The sequence below is a fragment of the Sus scrofa genome, chromosome 1 (assembly GCF_054392235.1).
Source record: "Sus scrofa isolate SSC_HxYL_T2T_F1_AM1 chromosome 1, Sscrofa_HxYL_maternal_Yorkshire_Landrace_v2.0, whole genome shotgun sequence".
NCBI lineage: Eukaryota > Metazoa > Chordata > Mammalia > Artiodactyla > Suidae > Sus > Sus scrofa.
Window position 1 is genome coordinate 228,148,840 of NC_139383.1, and position 24,947 is coordinate 228,173,786.

At 37.1% G+C, this 24,947-nt stretch overlaps 1 protein-coding gene across 48 annotated transcripts in view; it reads left to right on the top strand.

Annotated features, from left to right (window-relative positions):
- SPATA6L (spermatogenesis associated 6 like) overlaps nucleotides 1-24,947 on the top strand; it is a 96,777-nt gene that overhangs the window by 19,523 nt on the left and 52,307 nt on the right. For 23 of the 48 annotated variants that reach the window (XR_014822151.1, XR_014822225.1, XR_014822185.1 and 20 more), the window contains 4 exons: nucleotides 1,605-1,653; nucleotides 4,893-4,934; nucleotides 20,706-20,830; nucleotides 23,817-23,894. Coding sequence is in view for 23 of the 48 variants with exons in the window: in XM_084986481.1 (XP_084842607.1) it covers nucleotides 1,605-1,653; nucleotides 4,893-4,934; nucleotides 20,706-20,830; nucleotides 23,817-23,894 (294 nt within the window). In the remaining 25 variants the exon portion in view is untranslated. Of the gene's footprint in view, nucleotides 1-1,604; nucleotides 1,654-4,892; nucleotides 4,935-20,705; nucleotides 20,831-23,816; nucleotides 23,895-24,947 lie in introns of those variants that run through there. The other 25 variants (XR_014822229.1, XR_014822235.1, XM_021064053.2 and 22 more) reach the window with 6 other exon arrangements.

The following is a 24,947-nucleotide window of genomic DNA, read 5'->3' on the forward strand; positions in this document are numbered from 1 at the left end:
TTTATAAATGCAATTAAATAAATGCTCTATTTTAAAATTTAAAAAATTGCCTTCTTCTGTGAGCTCTTTGGGTTCAAGCTTTCTACCAGTTGGCTCCAGCCTTCTTGTATCTGTTCCATTCTCTAGCTGTAAATATTTGCTGCGAGTACTAAAAACATTTCTCCTCCTTGGACCTTCTGTGTAATTCAGAATTGAATGTTCTAAAGCATTCAGATAAATAAGAGATTACTCATAAAGAATGTATGAGCCATTATGTTTGAGCAGTTCATGTTGATCATTTATTCCCTATGATCATTCTTGAGGAGAAGTGATGAAATATTACTGAAATAATTTTGGTGTTTTTGTCTTTTTAGGGCCACACACATGGCATATAAAGGTGCCCAGGCTGGGGGTTCAATCAGAGCTGTAGCTGCCAACTTACACCACAGCCACAGCAATGCCAGATCCAACACTCAGCGAGGCCAGGGATCAAACCTGTGACCTCATGGATACTAGTCTGATTCGCTAACCACTGAGACACTATGGGAACTCCTTACTGAAATAATTTTGGAAAAAAACCCAGCTCACCTACATTTGCTTGTTAAATCCAAGTCAGTAAGACAAAAATGGATCACAGGGAACTATATCTAATCACTTGAGATGGAACATGATGTAGGATCATGTGAGAAAAATGATGTATATATATGTATAACTGGGTCACTTTGCTGTACAGCAGAAATTGACAGAACATTATAAATCAACTAGAATAAAAAATTTAAAAAGTGGAATACAGGGAACAGCTTCCATGTTTATAGTTAAAGCAGACTTGATTTTGGATCAAAAGCAGATTTTAAACATTCTAAAGGTTAAGCATCATTTAAGTCAGAAATGTAATGCCTGAGATTAAACTCTGCTAAAAACTTGTATTTCTAACAGGATTCTAGAATTCAGGGAGAGGGGCATGGTATGCCTTTATTTCAGTCTTATCCCAGACACTTTTATCTCAAGGACAAAATAAACAGATTTGGCAGTGGCTAGACAGGTATCACAATGTTTATCTTGTATTTCATGATACACCTAAAACTTATGAGACTCTCTTTCTCTCTCTTATTATCTTTGGATTCTGTGGGAGTCTTGTTATGAATACTTAGCTTTTCTTTTGTGTTACATGTAGAATTTTTATTATGTTCTGTTTTAGCACAACCAATTGTATGGGAAGAGAAGTCATTCATTCAGTTAACATATAATGAGTATCTGTCCTATTCTGGATGTTTCTCTAAATACTCTAAGACTCTTTTGAGGTTGATGCCAGATGTGCTTTTAGCAACAAAATGTGGGGCTAGGTCAAGTAGATTGACATTTTGAACATGGGGTAGATTCAGCTAACTCAGATTTTCCTTGTACTTGGTATTATTGTATTAAATTTCATTCATTCATTCATTCTCTAATCATTTGTTAAATTTTTACCACATACCTGTTAAAGTTACTCCTGTTGAATCCTAAAGTATTATATGTCTGAATTTGATATGTATTAATTATTTGGGAGAATATAATGAAGAGTTTCTGTAAGTGTGTATTAATAAAACATTGAAAGTTTATTCCCCCTCCCCCCCGTTTTTTTGCAGGTATTTGAAAATGCAATAGATCCTGGAGCTGTAGCAGACATCTTAGAAAGTAGGTGCTCCCCCCCCACCACAAAAAAAAAGAGAGAAAGACTGTCGTATTTATGTAATTCAGATACAAAAATTCCACTATTTTCTTTTCTTTTTTGTCTTTTTAGGGCCGCACCCGCAGCACATGGAGGTTCCCAGGCTAGCAGTTGAATCAGAGCCACAGCTGATGGCCACAACCGCAGCCACAGCACTGGGGGAATCTAAGCCTCTTCTGTGACCTGCACCACACGTCAGGGCAATGCCGGATCCTTAACCCACTGAGTGAGGCCAGGGATTGAACCTGCATCTTCATGGATGCTAGTCAGATTCATTTCCACTGAACCAAGATGGGATCTCAAATTCTACTATTTTCTAAGTTGTGATACTTCCGTATTTAACCTGTATTTACTTTTAAGTATCTATGTAAAATTTGAAGCTTGTTGATTCAATTACAAACCCTTTTTAAGATATAGATGGGATATATTGGGTGGTATGATTCTGTTTATTATAGTTAAATGGTTTTTGTATCTTGACAGAGTTGTGCCATCACCATAATCAATTTTGGAACATTATCATCACTACAAAAAGAAACTCTATACCCATTCTTCCTCATCCCTTCCAGCCTAGGCAACTCCTAACTAATCTTTCTGCCTCTATAAATTTGCTTATTCTGGATATTTCATATAAATGAAATTATACAATATGTGGTCCTTTGTGACTGGCATCTTTTACTGAACATTTTCGAGGTTATTCCTTGCTATATTTTAGATTTCTTTTTATGTCCAAATAATGTTCCACTGTATGGATATACCAGGTTTTGTTTGCCATTTCATCACTTGATGGTTATTTGGATTGTTTTCACTTTGGGGCTATGATGAATAATGCTGCTTTAAATATTTGTGTATAATTTTTTTGAAAATGTGTTTTCATTTCTCTTGGCTATATACCTAGGAGTGGTATTGCTGGGTAACATGGGCAAACTTTTTTTTTTTTTTTTTGAGGAACTTCCAGACAATACCAAAGGAATTATATCATTTTACATTTCATCAGCAATGTATGAGATTCAGTTTCTCCATATCTTGACCAACACTTGTGATTATCCTTTTGATTGGTAGCCAACCTTGTAGTAATGAAGTGGTATCTCCTGGTTTTGGTTTGAATTTCCCTGATAGCTAATAATATTAAGTACTTTTTCACATGCTTATTGGCCATTTGTTTATTTTATTTGGAGAAATATCTGTTCAAATCCTTTGCCTATATTTTAATTGGGTTTTTATTAAATTGTAAGTTCCTTATGTATTGTAGGTGTAAGTTCCATATCAGATGTATGATGGCAGATATTTTCTCCCATTCTTTGGATTATCTTTTCACTTTCTTTATGATGTTCTCTGAAACACAAAAGTTTTTAATTTTTATGAGTTGCATATTTTCTATTTTCCTTTTGTTATTTGTACCTTTGATGTCATAACTAAGAAACTGTTACCTAATTCAAGTCAAAGATTTACTTCTATGAGTTTTATGATTTTAGCTCTTACATTTAGGTATATCATACACATTGAGTTGATTTTTGTAAATGGCATGAGGCAAAGGTCTGATTTTGTCCTTTCACATCTGGATATCCAGTTGTCCCAGGACCATTGTTACTAAGAGTAGTTTTCTCCCATTGAGTAGTCTTGCAATTTTTGTTGGAAATCAATTGACTGTAAATGTAAGGGGTTGTTTTTTGGGTCTTGATTCTGTTTTGATCCATGTATCTATCATTATGCCATTGCCACACAATTTTTATTATTGTAGCCTTAGAGTTACTTTTAAAATCAGGAATGTGAGTCCTTTAACTTAGTTTCCTTTTTCAAGACTGTCTTTGCTATTTGGGCTCCATTAGTTTGCCATATGAACTTTAGAGTTAGCTTTTCAGTTTCTACAAAGAAGCCAGCCAGGACGTTGATGGGCATTGCGTTGAACCTGTAGATCAGTTTGGAGAATGTTGCCATCTTAACAATCGTAAGTCTTCCAATTCACGAATACATGTGGTGAGAATTAACTGAGTGTATGGAATTTAGAGACTGAGATAGATTAAGTGCTTACCATTACCACTGGGGTGATGGTTGGCAAGGATATAGTTCTTTATCTAGCTTGAAAAAACTAAAATCACAGAATGTTTTGGTTTTTAAGTCTTTTGGCATCAAAAATTCTGTCCTCATTCATTCGTGTTTTTCATAAATCTAAAAGAGAGAGTTTTACTTTTATTTCATATATTTTCCAACTTTTTTTTTGAGATAAAATTGACATACAACTTTGTGCAATTTAAGGTGTAAAACATGTTGATTTGATACACTGATATTTTGAAAAATGGTTTCTAGAGTAGTGTTAGCTGACACCTCTATCACATCACCCATTACCTTTTCTGTTTTGTGGTGAAAACATTTAAGATCTACTCTCTTAGTAACTCTCAGGTGTATAATATAGTGTTATTAACTATAATGACCATTATTGTCCATATTAAAATGTTTTCACTTTTAATATTTTGTGGGAATTTACTGATCTTTTAATTATACCATTTATGTTCTAAATTGCTTTTAAGATTTGAATTTACTTTTGCCCTTATAGACATTGAACATGGGCTATTTCTAAATATTTTGAAATAGGAAAATATAAAAAATATTATATTTATGTCTAATTTGTATAGTAATACAGCATACTATTTTTTAAAGTCTCACCGAAGTATAGTTTATTTACAAGATTGTGCTAATTTCTGCTGTCCAACAAAGGACTCAGTCATACATATATGCATATCCATTCTCTTTCAGATTCTTTTCTCACGTAGATTGTCACAGATGACTGGGTGGAATTCTCTGTGCTATGCAGCAGGTCCCCATTGGCCAGTTATTCCATATACCTCAGTGTGCATATAGCATACTATTTTAAGCAAGATAAATTTTTATGGGTCAATGGATAATATTACATTTTGAAATTTTAAAATTAAAAATACATTATTTCAGTAATTTATGAATATATCTTTAAGAGAGAAAATTTCACAATTTGGCAATACTTTTCAGAGAATGGAATGCTATTTTTATATCTAAATTTCTCTTACCCCAGGCCTCAATTTGTTGAGTCTAAAAATATCTGAGTTGTTAGTGGTATGGCACTTAATTATTATTAGTAGTAATGTAAATGGGGTGTTATGGCAGTTTTAAACTTAGTAATTAATGAAAAACTGGCAATGTTCTAAAGTATTAAAATCTTATTTTTCCTTTTTAGGCTTTCTAACCAGGTTTGAGTTAATACAGCTAGTGCCTCCAGGTAATGTGCCAGTAAATGGATTTCTAAATTAGTTTAACTTAATTTTAAAAGGATTTCAGCATGACGAAATGGGGACTGGTATTTATTTTTATTTTAAAAAATTCAGTGAATTTTATTATATTTATAATTGTACAACCATCATCACAACCCAATTTTAGAACATTTCCATCCCAGACCTGCAGTCCACTTCATTGCCCCCGCAACCTGTCTCCTTGAGTAACCATAAGTTTTTCAGAGTCTGTGAGTCAGTTTCTGTTCTGCAAAGAAGTTCATTGTATCCTTATTTTAGATTCCAGATATAAATGATAGCATACGATGTTTGTCTTCCATTGTCTGACTTAACTGCACTTAGCATCATAATTTCTAGGTCCATCCCTGTTGCTGCAAATGCCATTATTTCATTGCCTTTTATGGCTGAGTAATATCCCATTGTGTATATGTACCACATCTTTATCTGCTCCTCTGTCAATGGACAATTAGGTTGCTTCCATGTCTTGGCTACTGTATGTACTGCTGAAATGAACAATGGGGTACATGTATCTTTTAGAGTCATGGTTTTCCCTGGATAGATGCCCAGGAGTGGGATTGCTGGATCAAATGTTAATTCTATTTTTAGTTTTTGAGGACTCTCCATACTGCTTTCCATAGTGGTTGCACCAATTTACATTCCCACCAACAGTGTAAGAGGTTTCCCTTTTGTCCACACCTTCTCTAGCATTTGTTGTTTGTAGACTTTTTGATGATGGTTATTCTGGCCGGTGTAAAGTGGTACCTCATAGTAGTTTTGATTTGCATTTCTCTAATAATTAGTGATACTGAACATCTTTTCATTTGTTTTTTTTGGCCATCTGTTTGTCTTCTTTGGAGAATTGTCTGCTTAGATCTTCTGCCCATTTTTTGATGGGGTTGTGTGGTTTTTTTGGTATTGAGCAGTAGGAGGTGTTTATAAATTTTGGAGATTAAGCCCTTGTTAGTCACTTCATTTGCAAACATTTTCTCCTATTCTTTGGGTTGTCTTTTTTTGTTTGTTTGTTTAGGGTTTCATTTGCTATGTAAAAACTTTTAAGCTTAATTAGGTGCCATTTGTTTATTTTTATTTTTACTGTCATTACTCTAGGAGGTGTATCTGAGAAGATATTGCTGTGGTTTATGTTGGAGAGTGTTTTGCCTATGTTTTCCTCTAAGATTTTTATAGTATCCAGTCTTTTATTTTAGGTCTTTAATTCATTTTGAGTTTATTTTTGTATGTGGTGTTAGGGAGTGTTCTAATTTCATTCTTTTACATGTAGCTGTCCAGTTTTCCCAGCACCATTTATTGAAGGGGCTGTCTTTTCTCCATTGTATGTTCTTGTCTCCTTTGTTGTAGATTAGTTGACTGTAGGTGCATGGGTTTAATTCTGGGCTTTCTATCCTGTTCCACTGATTTCTATTTCTGTTTTTGTTCCAGTCCCACACTGTTTTGTTGATTTTAGCTTCGTAGTATAGTCTGAGGCCAGGGAGCCTGATTCCTCCAGCTCCATTTATCTTTCTCAGGATGGCTTTGGCTATCCTGGATCTTTTGTGCTTCCAAATAAACTTTAAAATAGTTTGTTCTAGTTCTGTGAAAAAATGTCCTTGGTAATTTGATAGGGATTGCATTGAATCTGTAGATTGCCTTGGGCAGTATAGTCATTTTGACAATATTGATTCTTCCCATCCAAGAACATGGTGTATCTTTGCATCTGTTTCTGTCATCTTTGATTTCTTTCATCAGAGCCTTGTAGTTTTCAGGGTATAGGTCTTTTGTCTCCTTAGGTAGGTTTATTCCTAGGTATTTTATTCTTTTTGATGCAATGGTAAATGGGGTTGTTCCCCTAATTTCTCTTTCTGATTATTCATTGTTAGTATGTAGAAATGCAGTCGATTTCTGTGTATTAATTTTGTATCCTGCAACATTACCAAATTCATTGATGAGCTCTAACAGTTTTCTGGTAGCGTCTTTAGGATTTTCTAGGTATAGTATCATGTCATCTGCAAACAGTTTTACTTATTCCTTTCCAATTTGGATTCCTTTTATTTCTTTTTCTTCTCTGATTGCCATGGCTAGGAATTCCAAAACTATGTTGCACAGTAGTGGTGAGAGTGGGCATCTTTGTCTTGTTCCTGATCTTAGTGGGAATTCTTTAGGGTTTTTACCATTGAGAATGATGTTAGCTGTGGGTTTCTCATATACAGCCTTTTTTATGTTGATGTTGGTTCCCTCTATGCCTACTTTCTGAAGGTTTTTTTTTTTTTTAAATCAGAAATGAGTGTTGGATTTTATTAAAAGCTTTTCATGTGTCTATTGAGAGGATCATAAGGTTTTTATTCTTCAGGTTGTTAATGTGGTGTATCACACTGATTGATTTGCAGATATTGAAAAATTCTTGCATCCTTGGGATACATCCCACTTGATCATGTTCCAAGACTAAACCAAGATGAAATATAAAAGATGAATGGACCAATCACAAGTACTGAGATTGAAAGTGTGATTTAAAAACTTCCAACAAACAAAAGTCCAGGATCAGATGGCTTCATGGGTAAATTCTATCAAAAATTTAGATAATAGTTAACACCTCAACTATTCCAAAAAAAAAATCGCAGAGGAAGGAACACTCCCAAACTCATTCTATGAGGCCACTATCACCCTGATACTAAAATCAGACAAAGATACCATGAAAAAAGAAAATTATAGGCAAGTATCACTGATGAAATAGATGCAAAAATCCTCAACAAAATCTAGTAAACTGAATCCAACAATACATTAAAAGGATCGTAGTGGGATGTATCCCAAGGATGCAAGAATTTTTTTCTTATTTTTATATTTATCTATTGTAGATTTTTGTCTTGCAGTTACATGAAGCTTTGTTATAGAAGTCAATATATGTACAAAATTGTTTTTAGTTATTGGTCTCTTAATTGTAAATGCATCTCGAGTATCCTGCATTTGTACCCTCCTCTTCTCACAGTTTCTGATTTTGGTAGCATATTTGTGTGTAGATGATTTCCTATCTTTACTATAGGTATGCCTTTATGAGTGAGCCTTGTCATTTGTAATATTTTTTGTTTCTAGTTGTTGCCTTTTCTTTTTTATCTAGAGAAGTTCCTACGGTATTTGTTGTAAAGCTGGTTTAGTGTGCTGAATTCTCTTAGCTTTTTCTTGTCTGTAAAGGTTTTGATTTTGCCTTCAAATCTGAATGAGAGCCTTGATGGGTAGAGTAATCTTGGTTGGTGGTTTTTCTCTTTCATCACTTTAAGTATATCATGCCACTTCCTTCTGGCCTACAGAGTTTCCGCTGAAAAATCTGCCAATAATCTTATTGGGGTTCCCTTGTATGTTATTTGTTTCTTTTCCCTAGCTGCTTTCACTATTTTCTCTTTGTCTTTAATTTTGGTCAGTTTGATTAATATGTGTCTCAGGGTATTCCTCCTTGGGTTTAATTTATATGGTACTCATTGCACTCCCTCGATTTGAGTGAGTGGTTCCTTTCCCCTGTTAGGGAAGTTTTCAGCTGTTATCTCTTCAAATATTTTTCTGTCCCTTTCTCTCTCTTTTCTCCTTCTGGCACCCCTGTAATACGGATGTTGGTGCATTTAACATTGTCCCAGAGTTCTCTGAGACTCTCTTCATTTGTTTTCAATCTTTTTTCTCTTTTCTGTTCCACATCCATGATTTCTACTAATCTGTTCTCCACCTCACTTATTCGTTCTTCTGCATCCTGTATTCTGCTGTTAACTGCTTCTAGTGAATTTTTTATTTGTTATTGTATTTTGTATCTCTTCTTGTTTAAGTTTTATATCTTGTATCTCTTTGCTCAGTGTTTCCAGTAAATTATCCATCTTTGCCTCCGGTTTATTTCCAATGTCTTGCATCATCTTCAGCATCAAGAGTCTATAACGTCTTTTTCCTGTAGTCTCAGAATCTCTTGATCACTTAGCTGATTTTCTGGGGTTTTTCCTTTCTCCCTTATCTAAGTTATAGTTCTCTGTCTTTTCATTTTTATAGGTTTTTGGTCTGGTGACCTTTTGATAGATAATAGAGTTGTAGCCTCTCTTACTTCTGGCGTCTACCCCCTTGTGGCTGAAGTTGGTATGGGGGCTTGCTGTAGGCTTCCTGATGGGAGGGACTGATGCCTGCCCACTGGTAGGTGGAGCTGATTCCTATCCCTCTGTTGGGTGGGGCTTTGTCTCTGGGTGAGATTAGAGGTGGCTATGTGCCTGAGGCCTCTTTAGGCAGCCTGTTAGGCAGGGCTGTGATCCCACCTGGATTGTTGTTTGGCCTAGGGCTTCTCAGTGCTGATGGGTGGTGTCAGATTTTCCCAAAATGGCCTCCTTCAGAGAAAGGCATGCTGATGAATATTCCCAAGAGCTTTGCTTCCAATGTCCTTTCCCCTACAACAAGGCACAGTCACCCCTGTTTTCCAGGAGGTCCTCCAAGAACTGTAGTCAGGTTTGACCCAGATTCCTATGGAGACTTTGCTTTGCCCTGGGACTCAGTGCATGTGAAAGTCTGTGCGTGCCTTTTAGAATGGCATCTCCATTTACCCCAGTCCCGTGGAGCTCTTGCACATAAGCCCCACTGGCCTTCAGTGCCAGATGCTCTGGAGGCTCTTTCTCCCAGTGCCAGATCCCCACGCATCGGGGTTTGATGTGGGTCTCAGGACTCTCACTCCTGTAGGTTGAGTCTCTGTGAAACAGTTACTTCCAGTCTGTGGGGCTTCCCACCCGGGAGGTATGGGGTTGCTTATATTGTATAATAGCCCCTCCTACCTCTTGATGTGGCCTCCTCTTTGTCTTCTGGAGTAGGGTATCTTTTTGAAAGTTTCCAGTCCATTTGGTTGAAGATTGTTGAGCATTTGGTTGTGAATTTTGTTGTTTTTAGGAGAGAAGTTGAGCTCTAGTCCTTCTATTCCGCCATCTTAATCCCATCTCTCTCTCCTTGGGTTTATTTTATATGGTACTCATTGTGCTTCCTGGATTTGAGTGAGTGATTCCTTCCCCATGTTAGGGAATTTTTTCAGCTATTATCTCTTCAAATATTTTCTCTGGCCTTTCTCTCTCTCGTTGCCTTGTGGCACCTCTATAATATGGATGTTGGTGCATTTAACATTGTCCCAGAGTTCTCTGAGGTTGTCTTCATTTCTTTTCAATCTTTTTTCTCTTTTCTGTTCTGCATCAGTGATTTTCACTAGTCTGTCTTCCATCTGGCTTATTCATGCTTCTGCCTCCTGTGTTCTGCTGCTGTTTCCTTTTAGTGAATTTTTTATTTGTTATTGTATTTTGCATCTCAGCTCTTTTACTCTTTAAATTCTCTATTTCTTTGTTCATTTTTTCTTATCAATCTTTGCCTCCAGCTTATTTCCAAGATCTTGAATCATCTTTACTATTATTAGTTTAAAGTTTTTTTCATGGAGGTTGGTAAACTCCAGATCACTTTTCTGTTTGTTTGTTTTTTTCTTGTTCCTTTTTCTGAGTCATAATTCTCTGCCTTTTCATTTTGTATAGATTTTTAGTGTGGTCTCCTTTTTGCAGACAATAGGGTTGAAGCCTCTCTTGCTTCTGATGTCTGCCCCCTTGTGGCTAAAGTTGGTAGTGGGGCTTGTTGCAGGTTTCCTGATGGGAGGGACTAGTGCCTGCCCCCTGGTAGGTAGAGCTGACTCTTATCTCTCTGGTGGGTGGGGCTTTGTCTCTGATTATTGTTAGGGGCAACTGTGTGCCTGGGGGGGTCTTTAGGCAGCCTGTTTGCTGCTGGGTGCTGCTGGTTTTTTGTTTGGCCTGGGGCTTCTTAGCTTTGATGGGTGGGGTCAGATTTTTCCAAAATGGCCACGTCTAGAGGGGTTCACACTGATGATTATTCCTAAGACCTTTGCCTCCAGTGTCCTTTCTCCACAACAAGCTCGAGCCCCCCCCCCCCCCATTTTCTCCAAGAATCACATGCAGCTCTGACCCAGATTCCTATGGAGTCTCTGCTTTTCCCTGAGACCCAGTGTACACAAAAGCCTGTGTGCACCTTTCAAGAGTGGGGTCTCCATTTACCCCAGTTCCATGGAGCTCCTGCACACAAGCCGTGCTGGTCCACAATGCCAAATGGTCTCGGGGATCCTCTTCCCAATGCCAGATCCCCAGGCATGGGAACCTAATGTGGGGCTTGGAACTCTCACTCCTGTGGGTGAGTCTCTTTGATATAGTTATTTTTCAGTCTGTGGGCTTCCCACAAGTGTGGGGCTACTTATATCATGTAATTGCCCCTCCTACCATCTTGATGTGGCCTTCTCTTTATCTTTTAGAGTATGATATCTTTTTTGATAGTTTCTAGTTTATTTGTTGAAGGTTGTTTAGCAGTTGGTTGTAATTTTGTTGTTTTCATGAGAAAAGGTGAGCTCCAGTACTTCTACTCTGCTATCTTAATCCTGTCTCAGGACTGGTATTTAAAAGCTGTGCTTTATATAACATGTGCTGCCTCCTTACCACTAGTCTCTTGAATTTTGTCCACTTTCAGAAGAGTAACTTTATGGGTTTGGAAAATGAGTGAGCATAACTTAAACATGTTCTTTGCCTTTTTTATTGTTTCAATAACTTTAATAATCATTAAATAATTTTTTTAGTCCTAGCTTAGTTTCTTTCAAATGTTTGCTTTTGGCTATGTTGTAATTTGTGGAGTGTATGAGTGTGTGTGTGTGTTTTTTTTTGGGGGGGGGGCGGGCGGTAAAACCCAAAGCTATCTTCTCTGTTAGATGCTAGAGCAGGGTTGGCAAAATACCATGCCAAATCCAGCCTGCAGTCTATTTTTGTATGGTCCATGAGCTAAGCATGGTTTCTACCTATTACAAAATTGAGATTCAATTAATATACTATAAAATTTACCATTTTCTTTCTTTCTTTCTTCTTTTTTTCTTTAGGGCCGTACCTGTGGCATATGGAAGTTCCCAGGCTAGGGTTCAAATTGGAGCTGCAGCTGCCAGCCTATGCCACAGCCACAGCAACAATGCCAGATCTGAGCCATTTTGTGACCTACGCCACAGCTCATAGCAACATCAGATTCTTAACCTATCGAGCATGGCCAGGGATCAAACCTGAATCCTCATGGATACTAGTCATGTTTGTTACCAGTGAGTCACAACAGGAACTCCCTAAAATTTACCATTTTTAAGTGTACAATTCACTTGCTCTTAGTATGCTCACAAGATTGTGCAACCATCACCAATATCTAACTTAAGAATTTTTATTATCCCTAAAAGAAACGCTGTACTCATTAGCAGTCACTCCCCTTTCCCTCCCACTCACAATCCCTGGCCACTGCTAATCTATTTTGTGTCTCAGATTTGCTCATTCTGGACATTTATGTAAATGGAATCAGACAATTTGTAGCCTTTTGTGTCTGGTTTCTTTCACTTTGCATAATGTTTTCAAAGTTTACCCTTGTTGTAGCATATGTCAGTACTTTATTCCTTTTTATGGCTGAATAATGTTCTTTTAAAATTATAGTTGATTTACAATGTTTCTTCAATTAACTGTTATATTTGGAATGGATAAGCAGTGGGGTCCAACTGTACAGCACAGGGAACTATGTCCAGTCTCTTGGGTTGGAACATGAATAATGTTCTTTTATATGAATATGCAACATTTCATTCATCCATTCATCAGTTGATGGGCATTAGAGTTGTTTTCACTTTTTGGATATTATGAGTAACACTTCTGTGAACATGTATGTATAAGATGTGTGAGTATGTGTTTTTAGTCTTCTTGATATAGAGCTAGGTGTATACCTAGGCATGTAATTGCTGGGTCACATGGTAACTCTGTGTTTAACTTTTTAAGGAACTGCCAAACTGTCTTCAGTTTATATATCTATATATGTTCCTGGGCCAAGGATTGAACCTGTGCCACAGATGTAACCAGAGCCACGGTAGTGACAATGCTGGATCCCTAACCCACTGAACCACCAGGGAACTCTTGTTTTTTACATTTTTAAATGGTTGGAAAAATTTTTATAAAGAATATTTACTGATACATGAAAATTATATGAAATTCAAATTTCATCATCTGTGATATTTTATCCACACTCATCAACTGAAGTATTGTTTATGGATGCTTTGGTATTCTAATGAGAGTTGAGTATTTACCCTCTGACTCTGCAGAAAAAAACTTGTGACCTCAGTGTTAGAAGCTTGGGATTTTAGGAGAAAACTCTTCTGTGATACCTTGTGTTGTGTCCTGAGTGGCCAGAGACCTGAGCTAATGAGAGAAAGTAGGAATTGTTACCAGGCGACAGCAAGTCTCAGAGCCTCTCACTGTGGTTGATTATCTGGTGATTTTAGAGTTTTTGTGTGTATTTGTGTATGTGTGTGAGAAAGAGTGAGGGAGAGAATATGTAAAACTTGGAAACATTTCTAATACTCTTCTGATCTTTGCTACCATACAATTTACCTTTTCTTCTCCCAGCTTCACAGTTTTTATTTGGAAACTTTATTTATATTTTGGTGAACATGTTTCTTGATATTTCTCTGTGGTTAGAACAACACATGGATGTGGAATTTTTACATAAATAATGTCACATTTTCTTTTGTTACTAGATTCTCTGATTATATTGTAATTTTTAAATCTCAAAACTTTTTTTTATTTGCTTTTTAGGGCCACACTTACGGCATATGGAAGTTCCCAGGTTAGGGTTGAATTGGATCTGCAGCTGCCTGCCTATGCCGCAGCCACAGCAACACAGGATCTGCAGTCTGCACCACAGCTCATGGCAATGCCAGATCCTTAACCCACTAAGCAGGGCTTGAACCCACATCCTCATGGATACTAGTTGGGTTCATAACCCATTGAGCCACAGTGGGAACTCCCTCAAAGCATTTTTTAATATCATGAAGAATTTTATGAATTTTCTTACATGTTTATGGTCTATAAAAAGTAAGTATAATATTTTGGGTTTTGCTTTTTCACTCTACATTGTTACCTGTAGTTTACTTGCTTGTCATTTTCAGTAGATATGCATTTTTTCCATAGTGTTACTATCTTTAAATTGACGTTGTTGAGCGTTTAGGATTTCTTTGTCTTTCAGACATTTATAAAAATTATTTTTTCTCTCAATGTGTTTGTAAAGAATAGAATTTCTGAACTGAACCATATCTTTTTTTAAAATTAATTAATTAATTAATTTAAATTTTTTTATTTTCCCACTGTACAGCAAGGGGATCAGGTTATCCTTACATGTATACATTACAATTACATTTTTTTCCCCCACCCTTTGTTCTGTTGCAACATGAGTATCTAGACATAGTTCTCAATGCTATTCAGCAGGATCTCCTTGTATATCTATTCTAAGTTGTGTCTGATAAGTCCAAGCTCCGGATCCCTCCCACTCGCTCCCCCTCCCATCTGGCAGCCACAAGTCTCTTCTCCAAGTCCATGATTTTCTTTTCTGAGGAGATGTTCATTTGTGCTGGATATTAGATTCCAGTTATAAGTGATATCATGTGGTATTCATCTTTGTCTTTCTGGCTCATTTCACTCAGTATGAGATTCTCTAGTTCCAACCATGTTGCTGCAAATGGCATTATGTCATTCTTTTTTATGGCTGAGTAGTATTCCATTGTGTATATACACCACATCTTCCTAATCCAGTCATCTGTCGATGGACATTTGGGTTGTTTCCATGTCCTGCCTATTGTGAATAGTGCTGCAATGAACATGCGGGTGCATGTGTCTCTTTTAAGTAGAGTTTTGTCTGGATAGATGCCCAAGAGTGGGATTGTGGGGTCATATGGAGGTTCTATGTATAGATTTCTAAGGTATCTCCAAACTTGAACCATATCTTATAAGCTGGTGGTAAACTGATTCCCAGCAAGTTTCCATTATTTCTACTGAATTAAAAACTGTGTAGTGTACCTGTTCCTTGCATCCTAGCTAATGCTGGCTATTACCCTTAGGATTTCTTGTGTTTACAAAGCATGTAATAATTTCTTTAAAATATATTCTACCATATTTTCTGGTCCCTTCATTTTAGTTATGACTTGTGACGACCTTAACATTTTAAATTTACTTCCTAAAAATTTCCATTTTCCCATAATATAATTTGTTGTTTTTCTTTCCTTTTCTTCTGTGTACCATGACTGCCAGTGTCCTTTGGTTATTTGTGGATGAATGTCTTAATGTTGGCATCGAATTTTGGTATAAATTCCTGATATAATTTTTACTAAAGTTTTAAATCAGTTGTGCTTAATACTCATATGTATTTCCCCTGTTTTGTTGCATTATTTTGCCGTTTTGCTCTGTGAAGTTTTCTTTGTCTCAAGAAAGCATGGAGGAAGCTGAGCCTGGCAGATGATTCAACTCAAACATAGGTGGCTGTGAAAGCTTTTATGAGGATCATGGCCCTGCCCACTGTGGCTGCTCCTGGAACAGGTCAAAGAACAGGGCTCCAATGTAGTGGGGTGGACCCAGGAGTTCTTTCTTCTGCCTCTTGGTTCACTGGAAGAAGCAGCTCATAAAAACAGACAAGAACCTCACTCTTGGTAGATCTAGGGATGGCTATTGTATGTGTCAGTGTTTTCTTAGGCAGAACAGAGGGAATATCAGAGATGCCTCCTACCTGCTTTTTGGAAGTTCTCACAGAATGTTTTTTAGTCTAAAAGTGACAGGCTAAAATTAGGGCATTGAGTTTTTTTCCATAAGCTTTTTGTTTTGTTTTATTTTTTTAATTTGACCCAATTTTATGTTCAAACATATATCACTGTTAACTGCAAGTTATATTTTAGTGTGCTTAATAAAGTAGACGCAGGATTATTTTGCTTTTATTTATTTTTTCATAAGTTAAAAAAGTACCCAGTGCCTAAATATTCTCTCTGTAAAAATTTTAACTAACAAAATTACATAAAATAAAAAGTCAAAAGCCACATTCATCAACAACTTCTAATAATAATAATTACTGTTAACAATTTGTTATGTATGTTTTTTAGGTCTTTTGTAATGCATCTAATATATATATAATGCATTTTAGTATATTCAACCAATCCTGAAATATGTAGATATATACACACAAACACACACTCACATATGTTTATATATATATTAAATATATCTAATATTTAGTGTATGTATATTTAGTGTGTGTGTGTATATATATATATTGAATGTATATTTCCTATAATTAAACATCTTTTGATATATTTTAGACTGCCATAGGTTTTTTCATTTGACCAGAAATCCATCTGTGAGAAGGTTGCAAGAATAGTTAAAAACTATGATTGGTGCAGTGGATTAAGAGTCTAACTGTAGCTACTTGGGAGGCAGAGGAGGCACAGGTTCAGTACCTTGCCTAGTGCAGTGGATTAAAGGATCCGGCATTGCCACAGCTGGAGTGTGTCTACAGTCCTTCAATTTCAGATTGTGATTTTAGTGTCAGTTGAATCGCTCAGTAGAATTAATATCGTTCAGCTTCAGATGCATTACAGATTGATCCATTAATTGACCTAACATGTGTTTTTTGGAGGTACACTTAGAAAATACCCTACACTGTGCCACTTCCTGGCATTATGCCAATGGCACCAGGCACAGAGAGGGAACAGTGAGCCCTCTTGATCAGCTGATTCTCAATAGTAGGTAAAAGTGATTTGCTTAAAGTCTCAAGTGAACTGTGCTGAGGAGTCACATGGGCCACATTTAGGCTGTCATTGGCTGAACTGTTATCTTTTCATTTTATTGTAGTTATTAATTTATGGTTTGATACATTTTCATGATGCTTTTAAAATATATATTATAGTTAAAAGACATATTATGACCATTAAGTTTGTGATAAAGTACCTCAGATTTGCACACAGCTTTACTGCTAGAGAATGAAGAGATCAGTGATTTGGCTTAGAAGCAATAAAAACTCCTCTGGGTTTTCAGTTTACAAAGAAGGGGGAGTTTTCATTATGGCTCAGTGGTAACGAGCCCAACTAGTTTCCATGAGGATGTGGGTTCGATCAATGGCTGTGCTCAGTGGATTAAGGATCTGGTGTTGCCATGAGCTGTGGTGTAGGTTGCAGATGTGGCTTGGATCCCGCGTTGTTGTGGCTGTGGTGTAGTTTTAAAGCTGCAGATCTGATTTGACCCCTAGCCTGGGGACTTCCATATGCCACAGGTGTGGCCCTTAAAAAAAAAAAAAAAACAAAAAATCAAAGAAGGGAAAAAGCAAATAGACACAGGGGGGCAGCATAATCCTGTTTGACAGTCAGCTTGGTGCTTTCCTTTACTGCCCTCTTAAATAAAAACTTCCAATTTGAGGTAAGTCATGTATATTCAGTCCAGCTATAAAATGCTCTTTTACTAGGCCCCTGTTCCCTGAATCAGAGCTTGATTTTTATACTTCCTAGTGATGTTTACTAGGCATCATCAAGGAAAGGACTCTTGCCTCAGATGGTCTGGTTTTGAATTTCTACTTTGCTGTGTGGCATCATGACAAGTGTCTTCAACTCTCAGAGCCTCAGTTTCCTTAACTGTAAAGAAGGAATCAAATGAGACCCCATATTGAGAAACAAGCTGTCAGTTCCTAATATGCTCTATAAATGTTAGATATTTCTTGATCCAATGTTGTTATTCAAATTATTATTTCTCTTGAAATCTCATTTGTTTCATTTTTGGGGGGAGAAGCTTTTCACTGATGGCACTGATGATGCCGTTTTCTGTGCCGTTAGCTATTAAGATTACTGAGGTCTTTCAGCCATTTCATTGGACCTGTTGACTTGCTCAGCCTGTGGATATGTTGGATATGTTTATGTATTATTTATAACCTAGGCTCTTGCTGGAACATCCCTGGTACTGATAACTGCCCTGAGCTCACTCCTTTTTAAGGACAGCCCTCCCAGAAATTTAATAATGAATGGAACAGAGTCATTGCTTTCATGGAACATTCATGGAAGCAGGTTGTAAATAAATACCTGAACAAAAATATCAGTTAGTGATAGTTCTGGGGTTGAAAGTCAAATAGGGTGATGTGATAGGGAGTGGCACACTCTTTTAGGTTGAGTCACCACCTTTCTGATGGACATTTAAACCAAAGTCTGTCATTCAGTAGGAGACAGCCAGCCACCAAAGATCCAGGGAAGGGACATCACAGGGAGAACAGTAAGAAAATCTCTAAGGTAGATGTGACCTTGGTATGTTTGAGGGACAGCAGAAAGGGCAGAAGAATGGCATAGAGTGATCAAGGAGGAAAGTGGTGATAAAGTAGGGGAATGATTAGAGGCCTGATTATAGAGAGTCTTTAAGGCTAGAATAACATGCTCAGATTTTATTCTAATATGATGGCAAGCCTACTGGAAAGTTTTAAGCAGGCGAAAGCCACAGTCTGTTCTATTTATAACATCAGAGTGTGTGGAGAATGGATTTGAGTGCAGGAAGAAAAGAAGCAGGGAGACCAGCTCGGAGGTCATAGCAGTCCAGAAGAGAGGAGGTGGGGACATGGACCACCGTGGTGGCTTTAATAAGAGAGAGAAGGAAACAGAAGTTAGATTTATTTTGGAGATATAATCAGTAGGACTGCTAATAGATTGATGTAATGAGCGAAAGGGTGGAATCAAGGATAAATCCTAGATTTTTGGCTTGAGTAGCTAGTACTGGTTCTTCTGATGGGAAGGTAAGGGAGAGCTTATTTGTGGGGGGAAAAAGTCAAGAGTTCTATTTTGGACCTGATATGTGGCAGATACTATAAGACACTTAAAGTGAAACTTGAAAGGTAAATAGGATCCTAACAGGATGGGAAGGAAGAAAAGATGTTTTGTAAGAAGTAGTGTAAACTGAGGAGGTACCTAGCAGAGGAAGAAAAACACATCACCAGCCCACTCTGTCTGGAGCATGTCTGAGAAGGAAAGAGTAGAAAGAAATATTATAATGAAAAATGCAGAATACATTCTTTTTACACTTCGATCCCTATTAGAACCCACACATTTGTATTAAATGGAGTAAGTAGGAAGAATTTAGTTCATCATATTATTTGATGTAAGGTCAATTATTTTCTACAGTTGATGCACCAAAATATACCTCATCAGATTTTTTTCTCTTAAATAAAATAGGAGTCGCCAACCAGTAAAGATGTCTCTCTGACTACAGTTACCTTTTTGATGGTGCCATTTGTGTGGCATCTGCTTTTTCGGCAAGGAGGCCTGAGATGGCATCTTCTCCATCCTTCAGCTCAGTGATTCCTTTTTTTTTGGTTGTTGTTATTTAGGGCCATACCCGCAGCATATGGAGGTTCCCAGGCTAGGGATCCAATTGGAGTTGTAGCCGCTGGCCTACACCACAGCCACAGCAACACGGGATTCGAGCTGCATCTGCGACCTACTCCACAGCTCACGTCAATGCCAGATCCTTAACCCACTGAGCGAGGCCAGGGATTGAACCCAAGTCCTCATGGATGCTAGTCGGGTTCATTAACTGCTGAGCCACAACAGGAGCTCCAGCTCAGTGATTCTTAATCCTGTTACATCCAAGATGATCTTTTGGTAATGAGTATTTTGTAGTCTCCCTTCTACCATACCAAAATAATATTCATAGTTAATATAGCCAACTTATACAGATCACTGAAGAAAACCTATATAGTATTCCAGCCATAATATAAAGGAGAAATACAAAGGAAAGCAATTAAAAATAAAGTGACACGTATATTAATATGTAAATATTGAGCAAAATATAGTATTTGGATGTGATTTTTCAAATGCCAAAAGGGTCTTGGTAAAGGTAAAGCAAAGTACAGATGTTGCTTAGTTTACATGGTACCTGCACTCTTGAAAATTCAGTGTATTTTTGGATCATGTCAAAAAAAATGTTTTGTGTTATATATGTAACAGGTTCCAGGTTTAGACAATTATAAAATGGCTTCTCACCTGAAAGAATGTGTGGGAGGATGTTAGAAACTCTTGTAGGAGTGTCTGAGGCATTGCACGACACCCTAAATTCTAGCTTCTGCCCGTGAAATTTCCCCACAAATTTCCAAAACATGTCTGGGGTTGCTTCCGTTACTGCTGACAACCACAGCTCTGGCTGTTCTCTGGGCCAGTGGAACACTGACATTCCTGCATTGCAGAACACACTGAACCCTAGTCTACCTGTGAGGTTTGGGTGAACAGGGCACTGTCTGCCTTGTTCCTGTTCTATCCCCAGGACCTGGCCCATGGTATGTCCTTAGAAAACATTTGCTGAAGAGAAGAATGGATGAATGGATGGAAATGTTCTTTCTTTCTTTTTTTCTTTTTTGTCTTTTTAGGGCCACTCCTGTGGCATATGGAAGTTCCCAGTCCTTAGGGACTGGGGTCCATTTGGAGCTGTAGCTGCTGACCTACACCAGACCCACAGCAACACAGGATCCAAGCTGCGTCTGCATCCTACACCACAGCTCACAGCAATGCCAGATCCTTAACCCACTGAGCGAGGCCAGGAGATCAAACCTGCGTCCTCATGGATTCTAGTCGGACTCATTACCGCTGAGACACAATGGGAACTCCTGGAAATTTTCTTTTTTGTTCTATTTTTTAGAGCAACTCTTTAGTCTTTTTCTCTGTCATGACTTGGTAAGGCTTGTAAAAATTATCCAGAAGAAAAAAAGTAGTGGAAGTCATTGCCTCTTGAACAACAAGTTCTTTGATCAAAATGTCTATTTTTGTCTAAATGCCATCTCTACCCTCACCTGTCTTAGCTTTTATTTTGTTAAATTTGGGGATGTACAATAAGATTTTCAGAATATAAATCTACTTATTCCTTTTCTCCACTTTCTAGAATGGGAAGAGTTGGCCTACTATGAAGAAAACACACGGGACTTTCTTTTCCCTGAGCCCAGGCTGACACCTTCACACCCTGGGATGTGTAGAGAGGTACTCATGAAAACAGTTGCAGGTTTTCCAGTAAGTGATCCATGCCCAGCCAGGGTTCTGCTTAGAGAGAAATTCCTGGGGCCTGAACATTTTATTCCTGATAGCTCCTTCTCGTTGGCAGATCATTTCATCTTGGTTAGTGTTCTTGTTGTTCTGTTTAGCAGCCCTGATTAGATACCCACTCAAAATACTAGATGATCCTGAGTCCCACTATGGATCTGAGAATTGGAAGTATCATCTGATCAGGCTAAGTCACTGCCATATTCACACTGTCTCATAGTTACAAAAAGTTTGAATTTTTCACCCCCTTTAAAAACTTTTTTTTTTTTGCTTAATTAGGGCTGAACCATAAAAATGCAAAAAAAAAAGGAAAGTTCCCAGGCTAGGGACTGAATCAGAGCTACAGCTGCCAGCCTATACCACAGCCACTGAGCAAGGCCAGGGATCGAACCTGCATCCTTATGGATACTAGTTGGGTTCATAACTTGCTGAGTCACAACGAGAACTCCATCACAGTGAATTGTGCTAGTCAGAGATTTATTTAACATAAGCTGATTTTAGGAGTTGGAGGTCGTATAGATGAACCAGAATGTATTACAGACTATGCTTTATATCTCTCTCAGCTTCAGTTTTGTTTAAAAAAAAATTGTATTTTTAAAATGACCATTCAGTAAAATTTTCTTTTTTGCAATTTTAACACCTGTATATATTTGTGAAGCTACCATCATGATCAGGGTACAGGATAGTTTCATCACTCCCCAAATCTCCTTTATGTTATTCCTAACCTATGCTTCATCATTACAGTTTTGTTTCCTCTTGAGAATGTAATATAAATGGAATCATACAGTCTGTAACCATTTGAGACTGGCTTATGTCACCTAAAACAGTGCTTTAATTTAATTTAGTTAATTAATTTATTTAGGGCTGCACCCACAGCATATGGAGGTTCCCAGGCTAGGGGTCAAATCAGAGCTGTAGCTGCTGGCCTCCACCATAGCCACAGCAATGTGAGATCTGAGTGACATCTGCAACCTACACCACAGCTCACAGCAATGCCAGATTTTTAACCCACTCAGTGAGGCCAGGGATCAAACCTGCGTCCTCATGATGATAGTCAGATTCGTCTCCACTGAGCCACAACATGAACTCCATAGTGCTTTTATATATTTATTTATTTTTGTCTGCAGCTGTGGTATGTAAAATTCCCAGGCCAGGGATGGAACCCACACTGCAGCAGCAACCCAAGTTGCTGCAGTGAAAACTCTGGATTCTTAATCTGCTGCACCACAAGGGAACTCCCTAAAATAGCTCTTTTAAGATTCATCTATGTTGTTGTGTGTATTAATAACTTGTTCCTTGTTATTACTGAGTAGATCATTTTATAGATATGCCACAGTTTATTCACCTATGAAGAACATTAGGGTTATTTCAAGTTTTGTCTAGTTCTCAATTTTATCAAGTGGGATGATAATAATAATTGTTTCTTCCTTATAGGATTATGAGAATTAAGTAGGATAGGGTATATGTAGGTGTATGTGTCTGTCTGAGTATGTATATATACATATATAATGTATGTGTGTGTATATATATATATATATATATATATATAAAATAATGTTTTAGACAGTATGGTATTGAGCAAAAAAAGGAGCATCAACCACTGAAACAAAATGAAGAGTTTGGAAATGAGCATAAATATTTTGTATAAGGTTTAAAGCACATTTTTAAAGCAGATAGGTAGAGAAGGAGAACTTCCCATCCCTCCCCCTAGGTAATCTCATTCAGTTCCATGGTCCAGTATTTTAAATAGAGTAGCTAACTACGTGGACACAATTTGGAATACCTGGGTTCAATTCCCAGCTCTGCCATTACTAGCTGAACAAATTGCTTCAATTCTCTGTGCCTTAGCTTACTCATCTACAAGGTGGAGATTCTTTTAGGACCAATGTCATGGGGTTGTTGTGAGGATTAGAGTAGTTAATACATGCAAAGCACTTTGGTCAGGCTCTTGTACTTATTTTAACACATAGTATTAGGTGTGTTTAGCTATCCTTATTATGTATACATTTATTTTTCAGCTTTGTTGATGTATAATTGACATAACTGTATATATTTAGGTATACAATTTTGTTTTTATATTACATCTACATTGTGAAATAATTGCCTTATCAAGCTAATTAACATATACATCATTTAACGTTGTTAACTTTCTTCTCTTTTTTTGTAATGAAAACACTTAACATCTACCCTCTTAGAAGATTTCAAATACACAGTATATTATTAACTTATTGTCACATTGCTGTACACTTTCTTTCTTTCTTTCTTTCTTTCTTTCTTTCTTTCTTTCTTTCTTTCTTTCTTTCTTTCTTTCTTTCAAGGGCTGCACCAGCAGCATATGGAAATTCCCGGGCTGGGGGCAAATTGGAGCCACAGCCACTGGCTTATGCCACAGCCACATCAATGCCAAATCTAAGCCACATCTGTGATATACACCACAGATGTGGCAATGCCAAATCCTTAACCCACTTAGCAAGGCCAGGGATCGAACCTGCATCCTCTTGGATACTAGTCAGATTCATTTCCGCTGAGCTACATAGGAATTCCTACATTCATTTCTAAAACTTATTCATCTTGCCTTACTGAAACTTTGTATCCTTTGTCTAATATTCCCCTTTTTCCCATATCCTCCAGCCCCTGGAAACCTGGAAACCTATTTGCTGTTTCTATGAGTTTGACTATTTCAGATTCTGCATATAAGTGAGACATGCGATATGTGTCTGGCTGATTTCATTTAGTATAGTATGTTGTCAAAAATGGCAAGACTTCCTTCTTTTAAAGGTTGAACAGTATTCCATTGTGTATATATTCATTATGTATGTATTTTAGATAATGTATTGTAGATTATGCCAGCTACACAAAAAAGCAATTCAGCTCTTACACGATTTCAAGTTAGGATGAGAGGAGCAAAGATCTTCTTTCCAATAATTTTGTTTCTCTTATGCTGTTTTATTTTTAGGGCATTGCTCCTAAAATAGAGTTTTCTACGAGGACAGCCATCAGAGAACGAGTGTTTCTGCATAGAAACAGATTTCTTGTAAGTATGATCAAGAAGTCAGTGATAGAAATGTCAAGAATTTTCTCCACAAATTTAAGGAATTTCAGCGCAAACTCAGTTTATCAAGTTTAGATGGAATGGACAAATAGAAACCTGAAGACTTATTGCTAGGTTTGAATTTCCGTATTCAAACTATTTGTTCAGGCTGTCACATTAGAGTGAGTGTGTTTGGCATGTGTTCACCATGGCATAGTTGGTGGAACAGAGTGATCCATAAGCTTGACCTGTAGGCTAGGCTAGTTAGCTTTTGTTGTTTTCGAATGACTTCTATTTTTGATTTTATATATCCTTCTTTCTTGTGCTGAGGCTGAAGCTCAGAGTTGTATTTGTGCGCCACCTGTGGTAATCATGAGGGTCTTGAGGCATCCATCGGCACTGCCTTCATTTTACTTTCTTGTTCAGCTTTAATTTTCCCTTCACCCTGATTTCTTTATTTCACCTTGTTTTCCATAATTTTGCAACTATGTAAAAATCTCTTTCTAAAATGATATTGAGAATTAATGAATGTAATTTGTATGGCTTCTTCCCAAATCTCACCCAGGGTCCTAGAAAATACCTTGAAAATGTGGGCTTTGGGTGAAGGGATACTGAATGAGAAGGATCACTAATCTGTGCAAATCCATCAATTCCTCAGGCATCATAACTCAGAGATGGAAACCAGTGATTAATTTTCAGTAGCTGCTTTTCAGTTTCTCTATATCTACCCACTGTTTTCACCAATCTGTTTGATATGTTTGCACAGTGATTTTTCAGTTTATTATTTCCTTTCTTCCATCATTTTAATCTTGTTTTAATCTGTTAATATAGGCCTTTCTTTATTAACTTTTTAAAATAATAGTTTTTATTATTTTCTTATTACAAAATATCTCATTTATTTTAGACAATTAGAAAATATAGATAAGCAAAAAAGACAAATAAAAATTACCTGTCATTCTTACTACCTAGAGATGAGCATGACTAATTTTTTGAATATATTCCTTTTGTACACACAAACACACACTGTTTGAATTTTGAAAGACTAGGATCATACTA